Source organism: Cottoperca gobio, chromosome 13, assembly GCF_900634415.1.
Source record: "Cottoperca gobio chromosome 13, fCotGob3.1, whole genome shotgun sequence".
Taxonomy (NCBI): Eukaryota; Metazoa; Chordata; class Actinopteri; order Perciformes; family Bovichtidae; genus Cottoperca; species Cottoperca gobio.
Genome location: NC_041367.1, coordinates 18,063,401 through 18,074,932, shown reverse-complemented (window position 1 = coordinate 18,074,932; position 11,532 = coordinate 18,063,401). Strand labels below are relative to the sequence as shown.

The 11,532-nt window shown below is 40.2% G+C and overlaps 1 protein-coding gene across 1 annotated transcript in view; it reads right to left on the bottom strand.

Annotated features, from left to right (window-relative positions):
- Window positions 1-2,207: 2,207 nt before the first annotated feature.
- maml2 (mastermind like transcriptional coactivator 2) overlaps window positions 2,208-11,532 on the bottom strand; it is a 35,016-nt gene continuing 25,691 nt past the window's right edge. The window contains exons 2-5 of the mRNA XM_029446421.1: window positions 9,232-10,446; window positions 4,003-4,167; window positions 3,772-3,880; window positions 2,208-3,684 (exon numbers count right to left, since the gene is read on the bottom strand). Of these exons, the coding sequence (XP_029302281.1) occupies window positions 2,840-3,684; window positions 3,772-3,880; window positions 4,003-4,167; window positions 9,232-10,446 (2,334 nt within the window). The 3' untranslated portion in view covers window positions 2,208-2,839. The remainder of the gene's footprint in view (window positions 3,685-3,771; window positions 3,881-4,002; window positions 4,168-9,231; window positions 10,447-11,532) is intronic.

Genomic DNA, 11,532 nt, shown 5'->3' with positions numbered 1-11,532 from the left:
CGTAACCCAGGAGCGTTCCGGGTAATGTTGAGAGTTAGCGGGAGTTTGAAATGTACCAGTTGATATATGTTTATCTGGTGTGACTGTTGGTTTTTGATGCTTCACTACTGCCACTGTTTTACTGTTCATGTTGGGAAGTAAACGTTCGACTCGACAACTTGTCTACCGTCTCCTCATTTCTACACTCTCCCACATTGGTGACCCCGACGTGATAATGTGGGGAGTGTAGAAACGAGGAGACGGTAGACAAGTTGGCGACCGTCTCCTCGTTTCTACACTCTCCCACAATATTCTGATTTTTTAAAGCATACCATATTATGAGTATTTTATACAATTTTAATGGTATACAATACTATACCTTTTTGTGAAAGATTATGACATACTTGTTATGATTATTTATAAGACATACTATGTGATGTTTTTTTACGGTATACTATAGCACGACAATTTTCATGGCATACTATATCAGGTCTATTTGTTTAACATACTATAGTACTGTCTTTTATTAAACTTTGTTATGGTATACTATATTGTGATTTTTTTATGACATACTATATTATAATCTTTTATAGCATACCATACCTATGACTTTATATGACATAATATAGCATGACATACTATACTAGACTTTAGACTGACTATAGTAGTATGTATGTATTGCCTTTTTATAGCACATTATACTACTATTATTTTCAGCATTTTTTATTACATACTAGATTATGAAGTTTTTCATGGCATACTATACTATGACTTTTTCGTAACCTTTTATAAAATACTATGTTTTTTTTATGACGTACTTTTCAATTACTTTTTCATGACATATAATTATTTTTTAATGACTTTTTATTGCATATATTTCTTTATAGAATTCTATACCGTATGCCTTTTTTATTGCATATAATGCTATGACATTTTTTCTGACAATGTATTAGGATTTCTTTATGGAATACTATACTATTTCTTTTTATGACATTATTTATACATTTCTTTATGGGATATTATATTATACTTTTAGTGGCAGACCTTTTAAGTATATTGGGAAATTCTTTATGGCACACTATACTACATTTATTATTGCATGTAGTTTATCCTTGTCAACTAACCTGGCTGAGAGGCTTGGGGAGGTGCTGGAAGGACAATCACAAGTAGATACAAAAAACCTACTTCCACATTCTTGGATAATAAACAAGCTTTTGGTCACAAACCTTCTTTAGGCACTCGAGGCAAACAGAACAAAGGGACACTTTGGTGTAAATATAGACATTCCTGCAATTAACCCCAATGCAAAACATCTGCGTATGCATGACACAAGATCATGCTGGAGGGTATTGTAGTCTTTTAGTAGACGTGGCCTACAAAAAAGGTGGGCCAGGATACAATGTAGGAGGAAACACACATTTAAAATACAAATAAGTGTGATATTCCGTAAAAAATGATGCTGAAAAGCATATTTCTTTAGCCTCAAAGCTGGAGTAAACTCAAACACCTTGTTTTTCTCTAAACTTACTTGTTTGTGTAATTCTCTGGTATGGAACAGTAGGTCTGCCAAAACACTTTGTCAAAAGTACATTGAAAAAAAAAAAAAAACATCTTATTTCATCTGACGACCCCTATTCAAAATCTTTTTCCTGTTCCTGAGTGAGAAGAATAATGTTTTTTTATTGCATGTTTGGTAGAAGGTGATCGTGCCTTAAAAGGAAATTCTGCAACAACACTTGGCAGTATAGTACTTCATATTGCATATGAAGATATTTTACAGTAAAAGAGAAATATAACTTCATTTACTTTGTAGTTATTAAGTGCACTTAATAATTTAGTAGTAGTACAGTCGGCCTTTACTTAACCAGAGTTCTTCAAAACATTTCCATATGTGCTGTTTATTTGTCATCCTTTGAGAGAGCCATTTAATTACAGATATCAGAAGTATCTTTTCTGCAGTTTAAAGTTAAAACCCATGACACGTAGTGGTTGTTCTCTATGGAGGTCTGCAGTTCCAAACATTTTGTTTTAGAAGCTGTTGATGTTTATGCACATTAAGAGTTAAACCATATTGTCCATGTTGGCATCATGAGTGACATTTTTGGTTTCACAATTAACAACAAAATGACAGCTGTTTGGATACAATAACTATATTTTAATAATATAGTATAAGCATCAGAGTACAGGCAAAACGAAGCATCTATTTAGGAAAAAAAACAAAACAGCACTTTTTATTTATTCATTTATTCCAATCAATTTGATTAATTACATGTATTATAATGTCTCATTACTATCCCAATAATTATTAAATATCACATGAAAAAAAGAATGGTTACATTACTTAAATTGCATCAAAAACTACCACAGATGAAAAAGCTTAAACGATAAGTAAGAAAACATTTGTTGTGGCAAGATTCTCTGTGTGTATGGTAGCAAAACCTCTGAAGGTAAATACTGTATCATGCTAAATAGTGGATGCAGATTAAGAAAATTAACTTGGAATACCAAGATGATCTTGAAAGCAACACAGCAATGTTTTCTTTTTCACATTGTGAATTTGGTATTTTATCCTATACAACAGCACTACAGCATGAGTATGACAAACAGACCACAAAAACAGTGACTGCAAAGAAAAGTAGTTTCATGGCCAATATACCAGGAATAAAATATGCAGAGTACTAAGGACAGAACACAAATTCCTTTCACAGTAAATACAATACAAAACAATACAGTATACTTGGATAACAAATAATATGAGTTTATAAAATTTTAACATTATTTACAAATTTTACCCCCTTACACCCATAATCTCTATACTTGCTGAGCCGCGGGTCGATTTTTAGCAATCTGTGACCCAAATTCACGAGTGACTGCCCAGAATCTCATCCAGATTTATATCTTTCATCCAATCATCATTTCCAGAGCCAGACTTGAGCAGAGAGTCTATGAAGTCTGAGTCCGTGTTGATCCCTGGAACTGTGTTATCTCCTTCGGGGAGAAAGTCAAAGGTCAGACGGTTGGCCCGGTTATTCAGGTAACTGCTAGAGCTGGGACTGGGATCTGCAAAGTTGCCTGCTGGTACCCTCTGTTCAGGCGAGGCCTGGTTCAGGCTCCCTACTGCTGATGGAGATCCCATCATTGGCTGGCCTGGTCTTGGGACAGTGTCTCTTAACGAAGGGTTAAGAGGGAGCATCCCAATGTCTGGTGCCACCTGGTTGGGAGGGCCGATGAGCCTCTGTTGGTACGGGTGATTTGGCATGTCCAGCTGCCCACCCTGAGACTGTAGTGGATTGGGTATCCGCCTAACACCAAGTCCAGTTGTCACTTGCTTGTTGGCTGAGCCCCAGCCCATGTTAACATTTTTCATCAAGCCTCCGAGACCCTGTCCTGGTACCCCTGAGGAATGCAGGTCAGCTGTTGTCCTCGGGTGTTGTACACCTGCTACATTGTTCATCCCAAAAGAATTTGCGTGTGTGCTTGGCCCCAGGAACCTAGCTTTATTTTGATTGAGCCCAATTCGATTCTGATTGTTATGCTGCTGGAATTGGCCGATACAAGAACTCGGACGGCAATCAGTCCCGATACCAAATCTGCGGTCCGATGGTGCGGGACTCATCTTTGGACCAGATCCACTTGGGAGGTGACAAGACATAGACTGAAGGTCATTCTCAGGGCCATTGTTGGAAGACTGTGAGGGGTTTTGACCTAAAGAGATACCAAAAAAACTGATTAAAATTATTGTCACTTTTAAAGCATTTAAAGCATTTCTGATTTATCAGAACTGTACAGTACCTGTGAAGATGTTTCCTTGCTGAACTCCCACCATACTTCTTGACTGTTTGTAATCAGGTGGCGGTCTTGTGAGATGTCGATTGAACTGATCATGTGCATTGTCTTTGTCCTGAAAAAGGAAAAACAAAGTTGTGAATACTGACTATGTGATTAATCCATTCTACCAAATCCTTACAAAGTCTGAACTTCTTATTAATTAGTGAAATATGTATGATGTAAGAGGTTTCTTACTGAATTGCTAATAGTGTGCTGTTGTTGATTAAGCTGTCTATGCATGGCCTGAGTTTTGGCTGGGCCTTTCTGCTGGTTGATGGGTGCCGGGGGCCGTGGCTGCGACTGGGCTGACATGACTCCTAAGCTTCCATTAGTGTGCAGCCTCGGACCAGGAGAAACCCCCTGAGAAGAAGAGACACGTGAAGGTTTAACAGTGTCAGCGGACTTCCTTTTTAAATTTCAAATTCGTATTTTTGCTTGGAGATTGCAGCCAAGTGCTATGAAAGCTGTGGTGGAAAAACACAAAACCAAAACAATGAAATAATGTGAGTTGACCACTAGAGGGCAAAACTCTACAAGACATCATAGATCTGTGTCAAAGATGCTATTCAACCTCCAGAATGTGGTCAAGGCTACTCCCTCTGCAGATGAAAAAGGGAGACTTTGGAGAGAGGCTTTTTTTGGAAGGGGGAGTGCGAGCCCTCCTCAAGGCCTGCTTCTCCCTTGATAATAGTGTCTAAAGAGAGTGGAAAGAATCCCTGAGACAGCAGGAAATGTGTGCCAATGGGGAGTTAAGCGCCAGCACCATGACTACCTCCATTTAATAAGCTCTCCTTTACTGATCACCGTGTTGTGTTTGGCATGGAGGCATTCCGTCCACTAGAAATCCATTTGGCTCCTGACACTATCACGCTGATTAAAATGTTGTAGTCGGCAGCACTCAAGTGAAATTGAGATAGCCAAACTAGCTTTTTGTTTGAAGTCTTGTCCTGAACGTATGCTTTCGCAGATAAGCTTTCACCATTGCGGCGTTTGAGATGTTATATGTCCTTGTAATGTATATTTTCTTAGCTTTTTTAGGCAGCTGTGCGGACCATCTAAGCACTCCAAGTAAAACCTATCCTTCTTGTGGACACAAGGACACTCTCACTGTGCTCAAGCTACAACCAAGTGCATGCATTTGTCATGAAGGAGGCTAATGTGCACAAAATCCAAGTCAACACACGCTGTGTATACAATGTCAGTCATTGTGTTGACTTAAAATGTTTCCCAGGGTGAAATGGATTAGAAATTCAACAGTGCATTTAGCAGAAGCTATTACTTAGAGGACAGATTATTTGCAGAGGGTGAATCTCTACAGGGTGGTGACTTTGTGGTCCGAGAGAGAAAAACAGAAAAAAGAGAGGGAAGTAAGTAAGTAAGTGTGTGTGTGTGTGTGTGTGTAAGAGTGAGTGTGTGTGTGTGTGTGTGTGTGTGTGTGTGTAGAGTGTGTGTGTGTGTGTGTGTGTGTGAGAGAATGATAATGAATGGGGCTAAGATTTGGAGAACTAACGAGACAGGATTATAGAATGAGGGAAGTTGAAACTCATCAGGAGTCACAAGCCATTTCACAAGAGCTAATATTCGCCTTCTCGTCGAGTTTCAACCCACACAGCAAACCAAGCATGGCAATGAGGTTACACAGAGACTAAAACATCAAAACAGTAGTTTCTCCCGTTACTGGCTTTGATTCACTGTATCCAGTTATTGAGACTCTGAGAAATTGTGACCATCACACACATTTTCCCCACAGAGGTACACTAGAGAGGGCTTATTCCATCTTTGTTGTAAGACAAAACCCAATGAGGGGTGTTTTAGCATGTACAACTGAGTAATCCTCTCTGTCATCCCGATGTGTCATAAAGCTGTTTTCCATGTTTTTTCCCCCTCTCATTCTTCACAAGCTTGTTGTTAATGAATACCACATGTGGCTCAGGCCTCATGGAAGGAGCGGAGTGATTTAGTCTCCCATCCTGCGGCAGCGCAGGCAGCTGACAGTGATCCAGGCCCAGCCTTGCCGGCTCTCACACTGCACTTCCTCCAGTCTGGACTCAGGACGCTGTCCCTGGGGAGTGCCTCGGCATCTGGACTTGGCCACGGCTCCCTTTCCCAGGAAACAAGTACTCCCTTCACAGCACTGTCGGAGTGACCTGGTAGGCTCAGCCCCCGTGGCCCCACTCTTATCCTAACTGAGGGATGTGGTGCCACAAGATCATCAACAAAAGTTGAGCAGTCATTATTTACTTCAGGCAAACCGTTATCTTAAGTTGCAGTTGTAATTTGGGGTTCTGCATTTTCAGTAAAGGGAGCACACTATTCTGCGGAAAGGAAAGTACGAGCTCTTGTGTAGCATTGAAATTGGAATCTGTAATAGCTGAAGCTAACTGGGATGATGAAATTGCTGCCAAATGTCTGTCTTCACTTGATCCACTTGCCATCTTATCCTGAGCAGAAGTATAAGTCACCCTGCACACGATTTCCTGCCAAATGTTGTAATGTGAATGTCAATGTTTAGATATAATGAAAAAAATACAGGTATACATTAGTGTACAGCTATAAATGGTATAAAAGTCAAATATTCAAGAAGGTAAAACTATGTATATGACTTGACTTGATCAGAATCATTAGATGCTTAAAATTATATACCTACATAGCTAACATGAAATGTATGAATCTATCAAGGAGGCTTTTTTAATATATAAGGTTCAACACTCATTGTGAACATTAATAATAACAATTACATTAAGAGATGGGTGAATAGCTCAAACACAGCTCAGTTTGTGCTAGAAAACACATTTAGTTTAATATAAAATAGTAGTTTTTGCACCTATATGGATGTATTGCATATAGTTACCAGAAAATGACATACAGATTTTTTGAAAACTGGGAAGAAACCAATACGCTTTCTGTTTTTATTTCAGACATGATATAAACAAAGACCTGTAATAACTGTAACTACACGAGGATTGTCTTTCCTTTTGCCATTTACACTGTCATGGAACCCAAAAAAAGTTTCCCTATCTTTAGCGTAAACACACAACACAGCTACTATACTGATGTGACTAGCAAAATGTTGTCCTTGAAATAGCATTGCCGAAGAACCACAGTAACTCAGGTTTCATAATGCATTAGTGTCCTCTACTGTAAGCTGCCAGAGAATGTATTTATACTTATTTTTGTTTGTGTGTGTGTGTGTGACCTCATAGGTAGAGAGTTGTAGAGTGGTGGATTTGAATTATGACATGTTTGACTCAGCAACCGATTATTAAACTGCAAGTAACTTCAAACAAGCACCAAAGCCCACATCCTTGGCTGTTAAAATAAAATAAAAAATTTCCTCAGTTTCACTGAGTGAGAGGAAGCCCACTGCTAGTTGCTAGCGTTACTCAGGGGATTCAGGGCACTCTTTCAGGACCTTTATTTCTCTGGCATTACTAATTCAATTCACTGTGGGAAGAGACTCCACTCTTTTTTCTTCTCTCCGGGAGCTGTCCCCTCCTCATTACCTAGACTGTTAACCCTGTCCATGCTGACTGCAAAAGACAAACATCATTATCAGCCTTTTTTAAGCACTTTATAGTAAGAGATTATAAGAGTGCTCTTGTTTCTTCTTCACAATTCCTACGCCATCATATCCCTAGCTTCATGTTTGCATATATTATTTGTTCAAACAAACTGCACATTAAATCTCAATGTCCTTGGGAAAGTTGTCTCACCGAGCCTTTACCCCTTATGAACTTGAGCACAGCTGCATGTCCTCAGCGTTTAAACACAAGAGGTGACTGAGTTTTTACTTTCAGGAGCTCAGAGCTTTGGAAAAGTTTGCTTTTTTAATAATTTATCAAAATCCATTTAAGGCTTTTTCATTACTTGATATCCAGCTTTTCTAAGTTTCTTCCCAAACCTGTCATTTTTTATATTATATCCTGGTTTTTTTTACTGCTTATAACTTGTGTTTTAAATTTGCTACATTAAGATTAGAATTTTTTTTTTTTACTATTTATCACAACTGCTAACACAAATACCGGTACTAATAATGATGCTTATACTAATCCTGACAAAATCGGTACTTTTACACTTTTAATTAGGTGTATATAGAAAATATTCCTGAAAAAGGAAGATCATTCACTAATTTTAAAGATTTTGTATATTTCTGCCGCATACATTCATAGAAAGCTTCTGGTAACGCAAATATTGAAAAGGGACTTGCCATACGTTTTGTGTCGTATGTAAATGGCTCTCTGGTACAGTATAGTGGTAAAACTGGTTCGGTTTTACCCATGGGTGATGATGTATTTGTCATCCTACCTTGTTTACTTCCATGTCTGAATAACTCCCTCCCTCTCCCCCTCCTCCCACCATCTCCCAGTCACTCAAGCACTTCCCTTGATCTGTAGAGGTTATGAGAGCTCTCTCGTGTGGCTAGCATTATCATTTCACACAAAGACAGCCACAGATACTGTTAGAGCAAAAATGAAAGAGGGGACGGTCTAAATCTCCCCAATCATAACAAATCAGTGATTCAACCTCCGGCACCAGGCTAAGCAGATTACTGTCATTTTCCACCACTTGTCCCTTGTAGCTCACAACCTCCAATTAGCACATCCCGCTGTGCATATCTGTGTGCTGACGGGGAGCCACCATGACAAGCAGAGAAATTAGAAGTCCTGCATGTTAATCTACCATGCTCTGGCAATCTGTGTCATCATCAAAACACTTTCAGGGGAAATACATATTCAAAGGAGTCACAACAGCAAAGGCACAGTCAAGCAGCTGGAACAATGAAAATATAGTCCCAAAACAAACAGCATTGCATTGTTGCCGTTTCAGACAGCAGGTTGGCTGCTGCGAGCAAACTGAGGAGACCAATTGATGAGGAAAGAGAGTGAGTCTGACTGCTGGGCATCATGTTACTATCCCTTCAGTAGAAAAGTGCTATTATTTACTTTGTTTATGGAGGGATAAGAAAATACACAACATCTGCTGAATAAATGAAGTCATACAAGAAATGTGTAATTAGTCAAAATTGTACATTTAAGTCATGGCACTGTATTGGAGCACTATATATTATGGTTATTGTCATGAACTAAACATATACCTCATAGATTAATTGCACTACCTATGTTGTATTTTTGCTATGACATGTGATAGTATACTGTAGGCACAGCCGTGCAACTCCAAAGGCATTGCCTGGATTCATATATGTCATAATCACATACCTGAAGGTATATGTCACTTTAAGGCCTTACAACTACAATTTGTGATTTTAATGTTTACAGTATAGTTGGATTCCATGCTCAAAAAAACAAAACACTTTGTATATGGTCAAAACGGCTCCATCATCAACCAAGCAGAGTCACCAAAACATTTGGAGGTACAAGGTTTTCACTAAGAGCAAGACTGTGTGAAGTAATTTTTAAGTCTTACCTGTCGCTGTTGTGACAGTTTGAATGGCAGCCCTGCGGGAACCGCCTTGGGCGGCAGGCAAAGAGCCACCGCCGTGGAGATCTGTTGGTTCTGGAAGTGGAGAGCTGTATGGGGCTGATTCTGGATGGCCGATGGCGACTGTTGCGGCTGCTGGGCTGAAGTCTTGTTCAAAGGGCTTGCCATGATAGGCATCGGCTGGCTGGCAGAAAGGGGTGCTTTGGGGCTGAAGTGCAACGAGGGCTTGGTGCTGAGAACCTTCATGTCCAAATGATGGGAGCCATTGTGGCCATTTGACTTGAAGAGGCAGTTGTTGATCCCTTTACTCTGAGAGCCAATCCTCTGCTGGCTAAGCGGGGCTGGGCTGGAGACCTTGTCCTGGGGGAAGGTGCTGGTGGAGGAGTGGGTGCTCATGGCAGGAGCCCAGTTGGTCAATCCTGCAGGAGGTGTTTGGTGGTGGTGATGGAGCAGAGAGCTCGGCTGCTGCTGGTTTGCCGCCATCTGCTTCAGCTGCTCCGCGTGGGATATTTCTGGCCAGCAGGGCAGGGCTCTGGGGTGTCCTGCCTGAGTGTTAGCTTTTTGCGACGTGGTGGTAGAAGAGGTGCTGTTCAACGTGAAAGAGGGTCCTGCAGAGGCAGGTCGAAGCTGTGGCGAGCCAACATGAACATGGCCAAAATCTGGGGAGTGCTCCAGCTTTATCGGCTTATCCATTGGGGAACACAGACTGGCAGCCGCTCCTGCAGAGCTTGGCCGACCTAGATCCAAACCGAATGTATCATCCTGCTTCAGCATCTTCTCAAACTCCAGGTCATTCAGCGTTGGCACGGTCTTTGTCAGCTCGTCAAAAAGATCCTGGAGATCTGGGTCAATCTGACCACCACCTTCGTCTTTGAAGTCAAAGATCATCTCTGCGTTTGACTGGCCACAAGACTGGACTTCCACGGGCTCTTTTTTCATTTCTTTCAGGGTCATGTTGAATATGTCTGACCCCACTCCATGGGGCATCATGTAATTCTTCCTCTGCATGCCCATGGTTGAGGACCCTTGCAGAGAATGAGACTGGGCTAAGTTATGGTTGCAGGGCCCATGGCCCAGGCCACCGGTATCCACACGGACCCGCTTAAAGTCTGATCCAGAGTAACCACAGGAGAGCCCATTCTGCTTTGGTGCGTGTCCTGGTGCATGGCCTTCAATCTTCCTTCTTAAAGATCCTTGAAGCTGCAAAACACAAGAGAATGGAGTTTTAAAAACACTAAAGAAAACACTTGATACCTTCACCTCACCTACATTTCATTAATGTATTATTTACAGGGTAAGTGTTTTTCGAGAAAGACCTTCATGGTAATGGAGTTTGAATTTCAATAAAAGACTAACCCACAAGAAAACATTTTTGTAGCACGGTTTTTAATTATTACACTTGATTCAAAAGCTGTCTTGTGAGCCAATTTAAATCAAGGCAATAGTATGGGTGCATTACATTTTTCAGCTCGGAGTATCACCATCTAAATTAATTCAATTTCACAATTTGCTCCAAGGCCTGTAGATGCTGCACACTTGGCCAGCTTGTGAAATTTAGGATGATTACTTTTATTAATAGAAAGTGTTTTTATTCAGGAGAATATTTTTGGATTTTACAACAGTGATGACATAAATCACCCAGTCACATCACTTTGTGAAAACAAGCAGATGCATTCAGATAACACATAGATTTTATTTAAAAGACAGGCAAACTGTTTTGATATAATGTAACCAGAGTGCAGTGGATGGGTTGAAAAGATAGCTAGGAATCTGATACAGTCGACAGACCGCAGAGAGAAGAATAGGGTCTTTGTTTCCCTCATTTGCATACATTATATTTTCTTCCATTGTGCTTCGTTAGATAGCGGAGTTTTTCCTTTGTGGCTGAGATTCTGCTTAACATGCTGGTGCAGATATCTGACTTCCTTTTGTCCTCTCTCCATGTCTTCATTAAAGGTAATGAGCATTTAGCCATGACTCATAACTATAACCACTCAGTAACAACTCCATAAAACTGAAGCATAACTGTGCATGTTATTATAGCAACGAAAAAAAGAAGAATATTTGTATTTTCAGGAGCAGATATAATTGTCATGTCAACAAAGTTTCTTCCTTCACGTGAGCCTATAAATCCTCAGAAATTGTCTATCCAGTGAAAATCGCAGACACACAGTTGTATACACATAAAAAAAAGAGTGATTGTCTGACCATCTTTTAATGTGGCGCGCCTGCAAGGAAACAAAAAGGCTCGGATTGTACACCAACCTGAGCACAGACAGGAGGGGA